The 17,833-nt window shown below is 42.4% G+C and overlaps 1 protein-coding gene across 6 annotated transcripts in view; it reads left to right on the top strand.

Moving 5' to 3' along the window:
• MTMR4 (myotubularin related protein 4) overlaps positions 1–17,833 on the top strand; it is a 570,772-nt gene that overhangs the window by 86,370 nt on the left and 466,569 nt on the right. For 4 of the 6 annotated variants that reach the window (XM_069226856.1, XM_069226854.1, XM_069226857.1 and 1 more), the window contains exon 3: positions 13,489–13,578. In XM_069226856.1, coding sequence (XP_069082957.1) covers positions 13,489–13,578 — 90 coding nt within the window. Of the gene's footprint in view, positions 1–7,829; positions 8,223–13,488; positions 13,579–17,833 lie in introns of those variants that run through there. The other 2 variants (XM_069226852.1, XM_069226851.1) reach the window with 2 other exon arrangements.

Below are 17,833 nucleotides of genomic sequence, written 5' to 3' on the forward strand. Positions count from 1 at the left end.
TAATTTCTAAGCACTAACATAACACAACAGAAATGCACTTCTGAGGTCAAAGAAGACTTTTATTGTTATTTTATTCTTCCCCAACCACAATGTTTATGAATGAATGACGAATTAGTAGCTTTCAAGTCCGCGTTAATCAAACAAAATATATCAGTTTGCAATATACACAGCAGGTTATATTTATAAGATATTGTATGCAAAGCAAAACAAATACTTCACCGTGTGGGAACTATTCACAGCTTCATCTTTCTAAGGTCTGCAAGCTGAGGACCCCTGTCAACCGCGAGAAAGAGAGATTCATCTACCCACACAGGATTGCTGGCAGCCTGCGCCAAGCTCCAGCACGAGGTCCGGCAGATTCGAATCTGACTCTCTGCAGCCTGTTACATTCGTTACAAAGGTGTGCCCCCTCCTCTCAGACCTGGGAAACTGAGCAAGCCTTTTGGAGACTGGCCAGGTCTCCAAGACTACTCCTGTTCCCAAGCTCAAGGGAAGAGAAACGACGCCCATGTACTCTCTCTTATCAGGTCTAGTCTACTGTGAGAGCAAAACATCTTGGTTCTCTGGTGCAAATACACAGCTTGGAAAAATACAGAACTCCACGTTAAAGGCAATGGGCAGCTAACCTAAATATCAAATGCAATGTCATGTTAAAGGCAATAGGCAGCTAACCTAAATATCAAATGCAATGTCTAGTGTCATGTCAAAGCCAATAGGCATCTAAGCTGAATACAAAATACAATGTCTTATATCATGTCAAAGCCCATAGGCAGCTGAGCTGAATACAAAATGCGATGTATAATATCATGTCAAAGCCAAAAGGCAGCGGAGCTGAATACAAAGTGTAATGTATAATATCATGTCAAAGCCAATAGGCAGTTAAGCTGAATACAAAATGTAATATATGATATCATGTCAAAGCCAATAGGCAGAATATCTAATAGCATGTCAAAGTCAATAGGCAGCTAAATTGAATACATCATGTCAAAGTCAATAGGCATGCAATGTCAAAGCCAATAGGCGGCTAGACTGGATACAGCATGTCAAAGCCAATAGGCAGAATACAGAATGTAATGGCTAATGCAATGTCAAAGCCCATAGGCGGCTAAACTGAATACAGAAAGCAATGGCTAATGCCATGTCAAAGCCAATAGGCACAATACAGAATGTAATGACTAATGCAATGTCAAAGCCCATAGGCGGCTAAACTGAATACAGAAAGCAATGGCTAATGCCATGTCAAAGCCAATAGGCGGCTCAACTGAACAAAACATACCATGTGCTACTGGTGAACATTGAGCAACTAATATGCGCAGTGGTGAAACACAAAGTCATTGGTCAAAACAAACTTTATCAAATGGCAGGACATTCCGCCCTTTGACCAATGAATTTTTGTTTCACATATCTCTTGTGTCAAACCAAAAACAAAAAACATCAGCACAAAAAAAAACATTATCAGCAAATCAAATTTCAATGATCAAAGCAATCCCTGTAAAGCAATAGAAGTGAATTAACACATTGATCTCATAACCTTTCACATCAGATACATCTACATAGAAAAGACTGGGCAATTTTTTATTTTTTATTTTTTTCTGATTGAGTCTCTAATGCAACAGTGTTAGCAATTTGATGTGGCATGAGTTCTGCTCATGTAAAGGTGCACGGTCCACCTGAAAGGTTTTCTGGAAGGTAAGCAAAAGTCAGAGTTCCATACGAGAGGGGAAAAAAAAAAAAACACAGCAAACAAGTTGAACTTGAACTGAAGGCGCAGTTTGCGCAAAATGGATCCATGGTGCTGGCACTTTACTCAGCCAGGTTCAGGTTGGGGATTCGGTCCCTTCCCCGACCCCACACGCACACACCGGAAGGGGGACCACACAGCGCACTCAGGGACAGTGGCGAAACGTGGTCGGATCTGCAAAAGAAACAAGTATGACTTTTCTTGCAAATAACATTTTTCATTTAAACTGCACCCTTCCTCTTTCTTTCCCTGTTTTATAATCAGCAGGACGTTTTTGAGGCCCTTTGTTATATTTTCTGCAGGTTCTGGAGGGTCACTTGGGGCTTCGGCCCACACATCAGTACTGAGGTTTTTATCTGCTGCGCCACAGCTTCCTTTTTCTTGCACTGTCAGAAGGGCTGGGGCAGACTCATTCTTTACCAAACCTCCATTCACTGCACTTTTGTCAATTTGGGCCATTCTGTCTCCAATTTGTATGGATGAATCAGATTCTTTTCTAGGTATCAGCATAATTTCGATTTTTCCTTGGTAATTTGCAGCAATCACTCTCCCTAAAACCTGATCAATTTGCCATTTCTGTTCTGGCAACTTTCCTCTCCCCAACTGCTCTGTGACTGCTTGCATGACAGATTGCTTTTGTGCATGCTGCACAGTTTTTATCAAATCTAGGGGAATGTGCATCTCTCTCATCTCTGCCCACCTGTAAGTGGCTTTTTCACATTTCTGGTGCACCCACATAGCCATCCCCACTAAGGAAGAATTCTGGGTGAACACTTCTCTCTCTGCATTTTTCTCATTAACATCTGCAAGGTAATTGAACCAGTTAGGTGCTAAAACATTATCAAAGAACCAAAAATCAGCATAAAAATGACACATCTCACGTAGCTCTTGCTTTAAAATCTGACACACATTATACAACGCTGTTTCTTCTACTGTGCCAGAAAGCAACATTTCAGTCAATGAATCATTAGTAAAACAAACATGCTTTTTATCTTCAGTAGACACGAATTCAAATGGTGCACACAATTTCATTGATAATTCTTTTACCTGTGGTACTCTAGCCCTGTCTTGCAAGTACCAGATCCATTGTATGATTCTAGCTAGGGGCACTATTTTCTTTCCTTGTTCATGATTTAAATGTACATAAGTATTTCCTTCTTGCACTGCGCAGAAACCTAAAGTCTGCATTATTTCATTTGCCAAATCACAAGCGCGCAGCTGCATATTATTTTTCACAGTGACCATGTACAAAAGTGTTAGGATTTCTCTCAAATGAGGGCTATTCTTTTTCCAAAAATCAAACAAGCTAATGAAACTCGGGGTGTCTTGCTCTAAAATCTTTAGTTTTACTTGTGCATTTTGCAACGGTAACTCGTAAATCACATTCTGGTCTCTCTCCTCCTGTTATCAGTTAAGGAATGCACTTTGGCTGCCAAAAACCCTGGCTCACACGGAAACTCAATGCAGCTCGGAGCTGTCTTAACCCCCTCATTACTGGAATGGGACAAGAAAGATTCTTCATTTTTATAACTTTCAGCATTATTTTGAATTATCGTATCCTGGCTAATTTGCTCACGTAAATTCCTATTTTCATGTTCCAACTTCCTACATTTCTCCTGCATTTCTCTGTAAGCAGATAAAGGTATCCAGACCTTTCTGTCATCATTACTTCCAAAACACACGTTTTCTACATATATACAACGGGAATTATTTCTCAAAACAACATCAGGCATTTTAGCTACACATGCATTTTCTTCTGTAATTCCCCAAACAGAAAACAATTCACAGTTTTTCTTAGCACCATCAGGCAGTTCATCAACACATGTATTCTCAGACATGGTCTGCCGTGCTACTGTGATTCCCCAAACAGAAAACAATTTCTGTAATTCTCCAAACAACAAAAAACAATTACACTTTTAAAGTGTGCACTTAGAAATCTACTAACTCGTCAAACCCCTTTAATCACCTCTTAATGACCGACCCCACGACTCCAGGTACCAATTGTAGTGCTTTCCTCTTATTTTAGTTTCTAAGCACTAACATAACACAACAGAAATGCACTTCTGAGGTCAAAGAAGACTTTTATTGTTATTTTATTCTTCCCCAACCACAATGTTTATGAATGAATGACGAATTAGTAGCTTTCAAGTCCGCGTTAATCAAACAAAATATATCAGTTTGCAATATACACAGCAGGTTATATTTATAAGATATTGTATGCAAAGCAAAACAAATACTTCACCGTGTGGGAACTATTCACAGCTTCATCTTTCTAAGGTCTGCAAGCTGAGGACCCCTGTCAACCGCGAGAAAGAGAGATTCATCTACCCACACGGGATTGCTGGCAGCCTGCGCCAAGCTCCAGCACGAGGTCCGGCAGATTCGAATCTGACTCTCTGCAGCCTGTTACATTCGTTACAAAGGTGTGCCCCCTCCTCTCAGACCTGGGAAACTGAGCAAGCCTTTTGGAGACTGGCCAGGTCTCCAAGACTACTCCTGTTCCCAAGCTCAAGGGAAGAGAAACGACGCCCATGTACTCTCTCTTATCAGGTCTAGTCTACTGTGAGAGCAAAACATCTTGGTTCTCTGGTGCAAATACACAGCTTGGAAAAATACAGAACTCCACGTTAAAGGCAATGGGCAGCTAACCTAAATATCAAATGCAATGTCATGTTAAAGGCAATAGGCAGCTAACCTAAATATCAAATGCAATGTCTAGTGTCATGTCAAAGCCAATAGGCATCTAAGCTGAATACAAAATACAATGTCTTATATCATGTCAAAGCCCATAGGCAGCTGAGCTGAATACAAAATGCAATGTATAATATCATGTCAAAGCCAAAAGGCAGCGGAGCTGAATACAAAGTGTAATGTATAATATCATGTCAAAGCCAATAGGCAGTTAAGCTGAATACAAAATGTAATATATGATATCATGTCAAAGCCAATAGGCAGAATATCTAATAGCATGTCAAAGTCAATAGGCAGCTAAATTGAATACATCATGTCAAAGTCAATAGGCATGCAATGTCAAAGCCAATAGGCGGCTAGACTGGATACAGCATGTCAAAGCCAATAGGCAGAATACAGAATGTAATGGCTAATGCAATGTCAAAGCCCATAGGCGGCTAAACTGAATACAGAAAGCAATGGCTAATGCCATGTCAAAGCCAATAGGCACAATACAGAATGTAATGACTAATGCAATGTCAAAGCCCATAGGCGGCTAAACTGAATACAGAAAGCAATGGCTAATGCCATGTCAAAGCCAATAGGCGGCTCAACTGAACAAAACATACCATGTGCTACTGGTGAACATTGAGCAACTAATATGCGCAGTGGTGAAACACAAAGTCATTGGTCAAAACAAACTTTATCAAATGGCAGGACACCACCTTAATGTCACCTACTTACGACAAGCTGACAGATGACCACCTCTTCTTGCTCTGTCAGGAAGTGTTAGCTCTCTTGGCCAAGGGGCAATAGAGAAAGTGCACCAGAAGTGGTTGATGTTTCTGCTACTTAGATATCCAAGAAGCAAAGGTCTTTGTCCTATCTTGGACCAGCACCCTGTCAATCTCTTTCTGAAGAAGACATCCAAGATGCTCATGCTTGGGTAAGTCATGTCTACCCTGGACCCAGGAGACTGGATGGTGGTATTGTTAGATTTGCCGGACACATTTTCATATCCCGGTCATGCCTGCCCACAGGCATTACCTGCTTTTAATGGTCAGCCTAGAGCACTTTCATTTTGCCGTATTCCCCACTTTCGTCTTGCCCTATCTTGACGAATGGCTGTTGAAGACAGGCTCACCACATGCAGTCTTCTCCATCTCCAGACTAAGGTAAAGCATCTGCATTTCCTTCACTATCAAAGTGTCAAAGCCACACCTGACTCCCCCTCAGACTATCCCTTTCATCAGAGCTGTTCTGGAGATGGTGCAGCTTTGGGCGTATCCCTCTGAGTGATGATTCCATTATTTTCAGACTTTGATACCATCCTGGATTTCAGTGAGACTGACTCTGAGGTTGCTGAGCCTCATGGACTCCTGCATCCTGGTAGTAACATTGTTGTGACATCAGAGCATTCTGATCTCTGGCAGAATCTGGGCTCCACATCAGTGTGTTAGAGCTCAGGTGATCTGATTGGCATTGAAAGTCGTCTTTTTTTTTTTCTTTTTTTTTTTTTTCTCTTTCTCTCAATCAAGGACTCGTACAGGTGTTCACAGACAACACCACAGCCTTGTGGTATTGCAACAAACAGGGTGGAGTGAAATTGGACACTGAGTCTAGTATCCTGAGCTGTTGAGCAAGAGTCCTCCGATCAGACTGCCTATTTGGGAGGGTCTTCTGTTGCAGCAGGGCAGGGTTCTGCACTGAACCTGAAAAAAGCTTAAATTTAGCAGTGACAGTTGACAGATTATAGACCTTCTGCCTGAAGTCTGCAATGTTATCTTGGCAGCCAGGCATCCCTCCTCCAAGACAGTATATGCCTGCCATTGGAGCAAGTTTGTGGCATGGTGCACATATTAAAAAGTTGACCCTCTATCCGCACTTCTGTCCAAGGTTCCTTCCTTAGCCCAGAATGGCTCTGTTTGGGCACTTTAAAAGATTATCTTTCTGTCATTTTGGTAATTCTGCATGTACTTATGTAACCCAAATGTGTCATTGTGACTGATGTATTTTTTTTGTATAAGACGGTAAACAGGCAGGATCCATGCCAGGCTTGCATGGTAACCACTGTATAAATAAGTTCCATATAAATTATTTTTACGTAATTTATCCTCTGACATGGTTATGGACCACATTTGAGTCCTTTTCATAGCCTGAATAAATGCCAATGAACCAGCCCTGTAGGATCCTCTCAGGGCACACTAGTCTAGGTGAAAAAACTCTATTATCCAAACCCAGGCTTCCTGCCCTACTCCGAGTGGTCCAGGTGGCAAGGCCAAGACTTCATACTTTGAGTAGCCACCCCAACGGAGATAATTCTGACTTCAGAACCATTGGCCAGTGCACAAATGTATGCACTGAAAAAGCACCGTCAAGTCCCAGGTGATTCAGGTACACATATCCATTCTACAGAGTCCAGTCCTGAGCCGAGGGCTGTCATAAGAATACTAACCAGAGGCAGTGCTTTAAATGAATATAGAGTACCAGCCCTTCTACATTTCCATTTAAAACACTGACCCAAGGTCACGGATGCCGCACCTTTGGAACCTATCCTGTTGGCCTATCTACCACTGAAGCTCTGTTTCACCAATCCGCACACATTTGAACCCGCCTGTTCAGTTAAGGTGCCTCTTCTGTTGTTGTTTTTGTATACAGGCAATGTTTTTAAAAGTTAGGCTGGTATTGCCAATGCTGAAGAATACTTCCTTTAAAAGTTTAACACAGAAATATATGGCTGCCCCCTTTTCTCCTAACTCTGTTGACCCCTTCATTCTCTGGGTTAAATTTCATGAAGGTGCCTCTTTGTGGCTTGTTTGGTGCTATAAACGTTTAGGTAAACACACTAGAAAGGGTTGCATCTCTAGGGTATCACAGCCAGTCTTTAGGAATGAGGTAAAAACAATCCTAGGATGGGTGGCCTGGTTGTGTCCTCTCTCTTGCAGCAAGGGTTGCTGTGGCACCTAGCATACATCCACTACCCTCCAAACCAAAACAAATCGGTAAAAGACTTCGTCATTTACAAAGCGAATAGCTCTTAACTTTCACAAATGTGAAACCTGTGGCATTACAAATGCTTGTTTTATCTTGTCCCTTGTGATGAGAGTTTCCAGTCAACCCTTGCACGCCAAACCGAGTAGGAACTTGCCAGCTCTGAAGTCGCTTTAGGACTGCAGGAGGTTTAGAAAGTGCTATATTAGTGCTGATAGAATACTGTCAGTTATCGTACAATGTGAATGCAGATCCCAACACTAACAGCAGTGTGTGTATACGGGTTTTGTGATGGCAGTGTGTGCACCTGGATAGCTCTCACGAGTGAGGCCAGAAGGTATGAAGATCTCTATCTCTTAAAGCAGAAGGCGTGCGTTTATGCGTCTGCGTGTATCATCCTCGGTGACGGCAGTGTGTGTGTGTGTGTATAGATCCCGGAGTGACGACAGACCGTCTGCAGCCGAGGGTTCCTCTTCTTGCTTGTGGGTGGAGCCCCGCACTCCCTTCGCTGCCCACGCCCCCGCCTTCTTCGCTTCCCTCCCTGCCTCCTCCATTGTGCGTGGCTGTAGCAGCCGGTGCACCTGCTGGGGCTGCTTGCAGATGGCCAGTTCTCATCGCTCCTCTGGAGACGGGGCGCTGGCACTGTGCAGGCTCCGGTGCGGGCAGCGGCTGCTGCGGCCGCAGCACCAGGCCCCGCTGAGAGGGGAGCCATGAAGGTCGCTGCAGCGCCGCTCCCGCTGCCCCTCCCCGCGGCCGCGCCTCTCTGCATTTCACCATGACTCTCTCCTCCCGCGTCTCCTGCTCCATGCTCAGCTGCTTTGTGAGTCTTTTACTGCTTTCCGAGGTGTGGCAGGCTGGGTGGGTGCAATGTGCCCTGGTTTCTGCAAAGATGCTATTGAGTGTACCTCTTAGCGTCTTTTTGTTTTGTGGGCGCACCGCATTAAGTATTTTGGCTTGTGCTGATTGTTTCTCTCCACCCTTGCCATTGGCAGGTGGAGAGAAGGTGTGAACAAGATGTTGTGTTGGCAGAGAGCGTGGTTGTTGGCGCCTAGGACTTGAACTGTCTAATAGGGTGGTCCCCACAGCATCTTTTGAGCGGGACCCTTTTATTTCTGATCGGTTCTTGCTCAATTTAGCCCATTGCTGTGCATGATCTTGGTAGAATTCCTCCACATTTTATAGTGTTTTTGACAGAGAGGGCCTGGGCCCTGTTTGCAACCTCATGTGCGCCGATTATTTTTCTGGACTTCCTCTAACACCTTGCTTGGTGCCGAAATTGCCGAGCTGAGATTCGTTGACTAATAATGTACATGTTGCCTTGGTGTTCCTGTCTCTGGGGTGGAGTGTGCCCCACAGTGGCCGTCTTCTGCTTCAGAGGAAGGGATGGTGAGTAATATTTGGCATGGTGAATGCAGGGATCGCTGTTTGGGGACTGGAGGCTTAATTTATAGTGATCTATTAAGGACGAGAGAGTTACCCTTTGACCTCCCTCCCTGGCAAAAGAGTTACGCTGTGACACTCCAAAGGGGCTGCCTTTTACCCACCAATCGGTCAAAATACACATCACCTCTAGGAAAATGTTGGCATCCAAGCAGAGCTATTCAGATTTTCATCTTCAGTGTAATACCATGATAACTATTATATTAAATGAAAATTAGACGATATTATGTTTTTTAAACACAAAAATCAATGTACTGTATAACTATGCAGAATTATTTGTCTTATCTACCGGGAAGGTCATAGCTGCCCTATATTATTTCTGTTTCAATGTTTGAGCGAGGAGAGGCATTCCCTTGTAGACAAGAAAATGTGCTACAGTGACTAAGCATTACTCTCCTCTCTCCATGTTGGCTAAATACATATCTGTTGAGCCAAAATATCTTCATCTATTCTGTGATTGCGTTAAATTACTCAAGTCGCATCAGGAATAAAAGCACCTCTCCCTGGGTAGAGGGAGAAGTTTTTATGTAGTTCTTATGGTCGAAGTGAGCACTAGTGTCTGAAAAGTGTGCTTAAAAAGGCATTGTACGGTTATTTTTGCCGTGGAGCACGTTATTCCCATTTTAAAATTGAGGACATACCCTCCTTCTGCAGCCTAAAAACAAATTTGCCTGACTGTTTTTCTCAACTCGACACCAGAGAGTTGTATTTATCTTGAAAAGAAACAAGAACATTGGGTGTATCCAGATTTTGTCACTGAAGTCGGGAAAACCTGGATCATCATACCCTATGTTGGGATGATTTTCTTAGTGAAAGAGGATCTTTATTAATTCAAGCTTTTCAACAATCAGGAATCGAAACTTGTGCTGCAGCAGCAAGAGTCTGTTAATACTGCAAATCTGCAACTGGTTAGTGGTCTGGTATTTATTTTTAAATTAGCATCGACCAGGAATTTGATTTGCCTTAAAATAACGTTATTGAATGTTGATGAGCTATTCCCTTTTTGCAACCAGGTAATATTTAAATGTACCTTCGGTTTGGTGTGTCTCCTTTGTGTTCAGAGCGCATCCTTTTTAAATCCATATCATGGGTTCTGCTATGTTACTCTGTCAACTTTCTGGTGTAGCTGTACCCAACCCGTCAGTACTTCTCAAACAGTTTCCCTAATCATCTTCATATAACTCCTTGTGATGTTCCAGATAGTGATCACCTCCAGAGTTCTCTTATGAACCAAATACATCGGTCTCTGTTCCAGACTAAATTATGAAAATATAGTCAACCTATTGTTTTCATGAAGGGATCTGGACTCTAAACTGGTTTTATTTCTTTAGTACTTTATGCTGTAAATACAGGTTCTCCATGCTAAAAGCATAGGTTGAACACATCCGGGCCCTTCACAAAATGCCCCCAAACCGATGACTGTCCTCAAACGTAAGCACATTTTTCTTAGAGTTGGTGTCAGTCAGCCTATGAAGCTCAGTGGTATATAATATGGCCAAGACATCGGACATAGTCCTCCTTTCACTGTAATTATCTCATCCTGCAGAACACTGACAATCAGAGGTATTCAATATCTAAATCCACCATGATCTCAGAACTCAATTTCTTATAACATAATGGAGCATGGCTGTTGTCTTTTATGAAAGTGGACATGTGTAACAGGTTGCTGGAAAAAAAGAATACAGTTAAATAAAGATTCAATAATGTTTTGTAGGGCAGATAACCTCAGTAACCTATAACTTGTGGCATATGGTGGATTGCACAAGATTGATAATGTGCAAGCTAGTCGGCTACTTTCAGTAGACTAGAGGTAAGATTCATTTTGTCAGTACCTACTCTGCTAAATGATGAGGTAATTACAGATTCGAGTTGTATGTATATGGTATTTTTTTTTATGGCAAAACTAGCCCAAAAACAGCAGAGCACTATACAGGGTCAAAGGCCAGCGTAACATGAACGACTGATAAGAGAGATTGCTGGATCGTGGTGTAGTGTCTAAAGATGCGAGTCTTCAACTATTGTTTGTGAGGTGATGGAATTTAAAGGCTTTCGCCATGGTTGCCAATTTCCCTTCTACATTTCAGTGTTTTTCTTATCTCCTTGGCTGCCTGTGTTGCACAGGGCATTTTTCTGTTAATGAGGTATCAATTATTAATTTTGCATCCCTTTCTATAAGTTACACCAATGTCTTGTAATGTACTTGCTATTATAGCTTCTCCGTGTTGGCTTTTTAATTTTTTCCTTACTGGATATTTCATGGAGCTTGTAGTTTAAGTTTGGCTAGCTAGATCATCATTTCTACTATCCCCTAAATTTGTTCTAAGACCTTCTCCAAAGGGCAGTAGCAGATGTAGACACAAAAATCGGAGACATTCCAGCTGAAAGAAGTAGTAACCTTCTCTTGCAAGGCATATGTAGGAAACTGCATTCCACTTTGCTGAATTTCTGTTAAGTTAGCTTGAAGTGGATAGATCGGCTCAGAGTCCCAGTTCTCCCACCCGCTATCTGACAAGCGGTTTTTGCAGTAATAGTGTGACCTATAGAGTGATGGGAAAGGCAGAGAGATTCATAGGTCGGTTGTCAGTTTAGGTGTGTTAGTCACAGGATCTTTTGGTACAAAGTCGATCTCCAAGGTGGATGATGCCATGATGAGACCTCATTCCAAACGGAAACAATTCAAGAACCCAAAGACAACAAGGAGTGTAAAACAGAGGCTTGATGGTACAGTAGCCGGAACAAACAAACACATATACAGATCTAGGCACTGAATAGCCCGCATGGAAAGATAAGGGAACCATAGTGAGACAAGATAGGAAAAGTGATGAATTAATCTAATTGCCAAGCAGAGAAGCCACCATACAGCCATACGTTTTGTTACCAGACATTTGGGTATATGGCTGGAGAGTTAAAATACTTGATCTGCAGTTGTCAACCCAAAGTTGAAAGTTAGTGAATCGCAGTCACTTACCAGTCTAGACTTTCCTTCCTATCGCCTACATTTTCAACTCCTACCCTTGCGTAATGGACATCGGGGGAAAAAAAGGAACGTAGAATGCTTCTTCTATTTAACTACATGTGTCCTACCCGGAGTCTTGACAGTAACCCCTTTAAATCCACTTTCCCCTGACAAGTCCCCCTTCCGAAATCAGTTGTTATTCTTGGTTTAGCAGGATACTGAGCAGGAAAAGCACAAACTCGTCAGTAAGAAGGCGAAATGGGTAGAAGTGCAGCCTCCTAAGATGGTTAGATACAAGCAGTCAGATATTGTAGCTGCCAGTGGATTCTAGAGTCCAACATCGATTCAACTTTTTACGCTGGAGACCCACCCACTAATTTAGATGGTGAGGGGTTCCCTTACATTGCCTCTTCACCCCACTCCCCACCCAACCCCTACACCCGTAGGCAGCATTCACCCATGACACAGTGTACAACAAGGTGGATCCATCACTTGTCGGGTAACTAACCCAACTGATGCGGCTCTCTACACTAATTATTTCAAAAGGCCCTACAAATTTTGGAGGGTACTTACGATGGGACCCTGGTCAGCGGGCCAGACAAAGTTGGGATCGAAAGTTGTTTTAAAATGAGCCCTGTCTGTCCCATATGTTGAAATATAACACCTACTTGTTCTACATCTATCATTTAAGAACCATCCACCCTGTTTCTTTGACTATGGGAGCATTGTCGACCATAATGACCTTCTTGACACAGTGCAACTGGGACATTTTTGTTGTCTCCTAACCTTTTATTTTTTATTTTATTTTTTAAGGTGTCCTTTTAATACCTCAGATTTGCATCAGTTCTTCCGCACTGTAAGGAGGGAGTTGATGCAGTGGCCGATAAGGGAACCAACATCGTTCGCCATTGATGTCTTCTTTCTTCTCTTCTCACCTTCTGTGCATCAATTTTTAACATAATTTACGGCTCCCATAGCCATCCACCAGTTAACTAATAAGGGCTTTTAATTCCTTTCATAGCCCCTGGTAGAATGAGATGGCTGCACCTTCATCCGTCAATACTTCTTGCACTTTGATTGTTCTCAGTAATCAATTCTGCACGACATAAAACTAAATAAGTGCTCATGATACACTACACAAGGCTTTCATTATACCCCCATTTTAGAGGTCTATGTTGGTCCTTCTGTTTCTTTTACTAAAGTTAATCTGTTAGGGTACCTACATGCATTGAATTGCAGGAGTGTATGTAGCCTGTGCCCAGAAAGTAAAGTGGTTATACTTTGACTTGAGCTGCAAAAGTGAGACTGGAAGTGTTCTTGTATTTGGAGTGCCAGTGTTAATTGCAGTTAAAAACATTTTTTTTCTCCTTCTGTGTAATGGTGTTAGAAACCACCACCAGCAGCAACCTGGGTGTTTAGACTGCAGACTGTTTACAAACAAGAAAGCCATTGAAGATTAACATAATTGTTAAAAGAAATGTTTTTTATTGATTGCCAAAGAGGTTTTTTTTGTACATAGAGAAGTGGGAGATAGTGTTGCACATGAGGGGAGACAATGATGAGTAAAAAAGTGGAGCAAGATGGTACACCAACAACTTCATTGTGCGGGTGGGGGGGTGGAATATTTATTCGGAGTATTAGGAATTCTTTCCACTATTGGTTGAAAACTTATGTTTCGTTCTACTTACAGGGTGATGAGGGGCCTCCCAGTCTGGAGTACATTCAAGCAAAGGATCTGTTTCCTCAAAAGGATCTTGTGAAGGAGGAAGAGGACTTGCAAGTAAGGGAGGGGGAAATGGACATCACGGGATGGGATTTCATATTGTTTGACTGCAGAGGAAACCCAAGGCATGGGCTGCAAGAACTTCAATATTAGTCTAAGTAATTGTCTCTTGACATGTGGAAAGTAATTAAGTTTACCTTGAGATTTAACTTTCTCCTTCAGTGATCGCTTTTTTAAAAGGAATTAATTGCATTGATGTATTTGCAGGCAACTGGATACTGGGCAGTTTGTGGAAACTTGAAGTAGGCTACAAAGTAGCTTTAATCTACCTTTCCTTTCATGGCACTTTTTCTTCTAGTAGATATTTTGCCAGAAAGTTCTACATGTACCACTTTAAGTCAACCAAACATTTTAACTATCATGGCCGCATCTTGGAGGTTTACATTCATGTTTAGGGTTGTTCATTTCATATTTATTTTTTATGACCACTTACAGAACGGTCTCTGGTGTCCACAGATTCCACCTATATGGATTTATAGAGCTATGAAACCAGTTTTAATGACTAATACAATAATATATCCAGCTGCTGTGGTAGCCTAAAGAAGGACCTGTCTGAATTCATCCCACCTTACATGACAAATAGATGGCTAGGAGTGCTTACCGAGAAAGTGGTGTCTCCATTAAAGCGTGGAAGCCCTACATAACATCTGTATGTTCAAATTTTTTCATCCAGTTAAAGTCTATCAAAGGGAAAATACTATATTCAAATTCAATTATTTATAATAATATTGATGTCTATAGCAAATCGCCTTTTCTACATAGTCACCCCAATTTTTTGCCTTTTGGTGGCCTTAGAACTCTGTGAACTTTAACCCTGCTATCCAGTAGCAAAGTGTCTGTGCTTCCCCTTTAAACATGGTTGAATTGGCATACTCCTAATTTGCATATTTAACTTCCCTATAAATCGCTAGTATGTCGTACAAGAGTGCACACGGGCCTGGAAGTTAAATTAAACTAGTGGACTGAAGCACCTTTTTGCCACTCACTACATTGCAAACATGGCTTCAGGCCCTCCGTAGCAGTATAAAAAATGCAATTCAGTTTGTCAAAATAAATCGTTTTAGCAAGTACCCCCCCCCCCTTTAAATAGGACGTCAGTTGTGTGTAGGTCTTGTAGCCCACTAGGTATGGTGTATAGTATTTAAAAGTAGGACATGTAGAAATTTAATGCTAATCTGTCCTTTCAATGACTAGCATCAAGAAACTATTTTTTTTACTGAAGAAAGGTTGGCTGAACCACAGAGAAGCACTAGAAAGTGATAATAAATGGTAATACTGTATCTCTAGAATGGTACCAGTTAGAGAAATAATTAAACTTCTATTTTTAATAGTTATTAAAAATCCAATTCATTGCTAAATACAAATTTTTATTACATATTTAGGAAAAGTAGTTTTGAGAAAGTTACAATTATCTCTGCCTGAAATTGCCAGTGATTCCCCTTCAGTAGGTGGGAGAAAGGGGTGCAATTGATCTTGGGAGCAAACCGTAGGCTGATCTGATTGGGCAGAGATGACTCTTCTGTAGTCTTCAAAAAAAATGTAGGGTGGGGGCTGTGGGTCTTATTTCTGCCTCTGCAGTATCAGTTCCTGCTTGATAGATCTGTTGAGCCATAGGAGACAATAGGGGCACACTTGAAAAGGAGAGAACACAATGCCAGGACATTTCTTGTGTATCCACTGTATGGTTGCTGCAGGACCCAGCTTTTGTCCAATCAGACGTCTGTTTTTGAGTTTGCTGTGGGTACAGTGCCTGCCTCAAACTGGTTTTTAGGGTTCGATGTGTGAGGTTATTAGGATTAACATACACCCCCAGCCCTCAGAGCCCAAATTGAATGTGGACAAAGACTTTAGCCTTCTTGGATTTGCCTGTACACATTTCATTTTGGGCCTGTTTACATTAAGGCAAACAGGAACTATTGCAAAAGTCACAAGGCCTTGGAACTTTTATTCCATTGGTTAGTAAGGGACCAAGAGTTACTCCCACCCACTAGCTCCTGCTTGGCATGAATGTGGCATATGGGGCACCCAGTTCAGAACACCTCCTGGACCCACAGAGCCATGAAGGATTGGCCCTGCTCCCTTTTGTGTCCAGGACAAAGCAGTGTACTCGAGAGGTCATAGGGCTGACATCCTGTTCTAGCTACAGGGAAACAGCAAGCTGTACAAGGTCTTTTCTCGGACATACCCAGCTAACGAGTGGCAAGTGGACATAGAGACTCACACTGCAGCAGGCAGAGGCCAACAGGAGGGTCTAGTCTAAGTGCCTCCACCTGAGATTCTGTAAGTCTTTAGAAGTGTACTCCTGGGGTGATTCGAAGGTAAAATCTATAACCAGGATGAGCCTGTTGGTGTATGCAACCAGTGCTCTGTTGCAGTCAGCCTCAAGTTGTGCGTAGGTCCCAGTCCGCCACAACCGTTGACTAGCTTTGGCTCTGTACTTTTTGGCTTGAATTCTACTTAAAAACATTATCTCTGGTTTCCCTTATTGATTTTTCTTTTTCATTTTGTGTAGCAGAGTGCCTCTGCCTGATCGCCCCCTCCTCACTCCTGCCCCCACCCCAAATATTGGACTGATGCTGCTGGTTTTTCCATTCTGTAGTGCAGAGGATCCTGCTGTCTGGACCTCAGTGCATGTGCTCTGATCCCTCAAAGTTGTGTACAGTTGGCCAGTACATGATTGGCTGCTTAACTTACCTATAGGTCCCCAGTTTATGGTACCGGAGATACCAAGGCTAGTAAGTTGTGTCACTAGTGGGCTGAAGCACTTAATTGTGCCCCTACTACTGTGACAAGGTGAACACAGGGCTCTGGGTCTGCCATCACAGCCTAGTTAGCAGCTTTTAACCTGCCAGCTCGACATGGCAAATTAAACCCCTTTGCCATGCCTAGAACTCTTTTTTTGATATTAATAAGTCATCCATAAGGAAGGCCTTTGTAGTCTCCAAGGCAGGCTCCGAATTATTAAAAAGAAAGATGTTTTACTTGTGTCCCTGGCATGCTCTGATGGGAGGGGGGGAACACTTGAAAGTGCTGTTTTCACTGTAACAAGGCTGATAATTCCATTGGCTAACATAGAGTTGCATTAGATTGTCGCACCAAGTGCTAACTTCCCTTTGGAAATACAAAGGATAGTGCTCCAAAGTATCTAATTAATCACTACCTTAGGCTTAACTCATTGCTGAATTCAGGTTTAAAGTAACTTTTAAAGCAAAGGTGACCTTAGACAGTCACAACTTTGTGTCCCAGACCTCCGGACTGCAGCAGTTGTCACCTAAGACAAGAGGCTGCCCACCTGCTAGGAAGTGTGAGATACTTCCAGGAACAGGCAACACAGAGAAACCGTTAGTTGATGAAGTTGTGACCACCTCGTGGTTGCAGGAAGTGGAAATAGACACACACGAATAGCAGCTCAGTCTCTTATGGTGGCGCTAAAGAAGAATTCTTCTGCAAGGTGTTGCCATTCCACAAAGCCTGCCTTCTCAGGCCTTAGTAACATATGATTCTCTGATAAGGGGGAGTGCACCTAGGCAGTCTATTTGTCCAAGGTGCTCATTGAAGGAGGGCTGTTATTACATCAACCTCCTGGAGCTCTGAGTGGTTCATCTGGCATTGAAAGCTTTGCTACCAAATCTAATTCTGTCGCAGTCAACACCACAGTAATGCACTGCCTGAGCAAAAATGAGTGGAACCAGATTCATACTGCTTTAATTGGAAGTCCAGATAATTTGGTCATGGCCCTCTGCCAGAAACCTGTTGATAAAAGGAACTTGTCTGCAAGCATTCCAGAATCAAGTGGATTTACAAATTGTGAATGAGTACTGGACAGCAAAGTGCTTCACTATGCCTTCTCTGAATGGGTCTTTCCAGATGTGGACCTCTTTATAGTAGCACAAAATGTCAAAAGATAACACCTTAAGTGTTGGGCCCTTGGGAAATGGAATTGAAACTGACTGGGCAATGCTATTTTGATTTACATTTTTCTCCCCCTTTTCTTTTGGTTCAGTCAGCAGTTTCAAAGTTGTGAACCTCCCAGGCAACACTGCTTTTGATTTCCTCCAAGTTCCCCCCAACAGTGGTAGTTTTGCAGCTTAAATCCTTAAATCAAACAGTATGGACACTTGAAGTTGCCTCAATCTTCCATGGACATTTTGAAGTTAAGAGACCTAGATAGTGGCGTGGAGCAGTGTAAATTACATGTGGGAGTTAATGCTGTCAAAACGCTTTGCTTTGTGAGCTCAACAAAATAACTTTG

This window comes from Pleurodeles waltl, chromosome 3_2, assembly GCF_031143425.1.
Source record: "Pleurodeles waltl isolate 20211129_DDA chromosome 3_2, aPleWal1.hap1.20221129, whole genome shotgun sequence".
Taxonomy (NCBI): Eukaryota; Metazoa; Chordata; class Amphibia; order Caudata; family Salamandridae; genus Pleurodeles; species Pleurodeles waltl.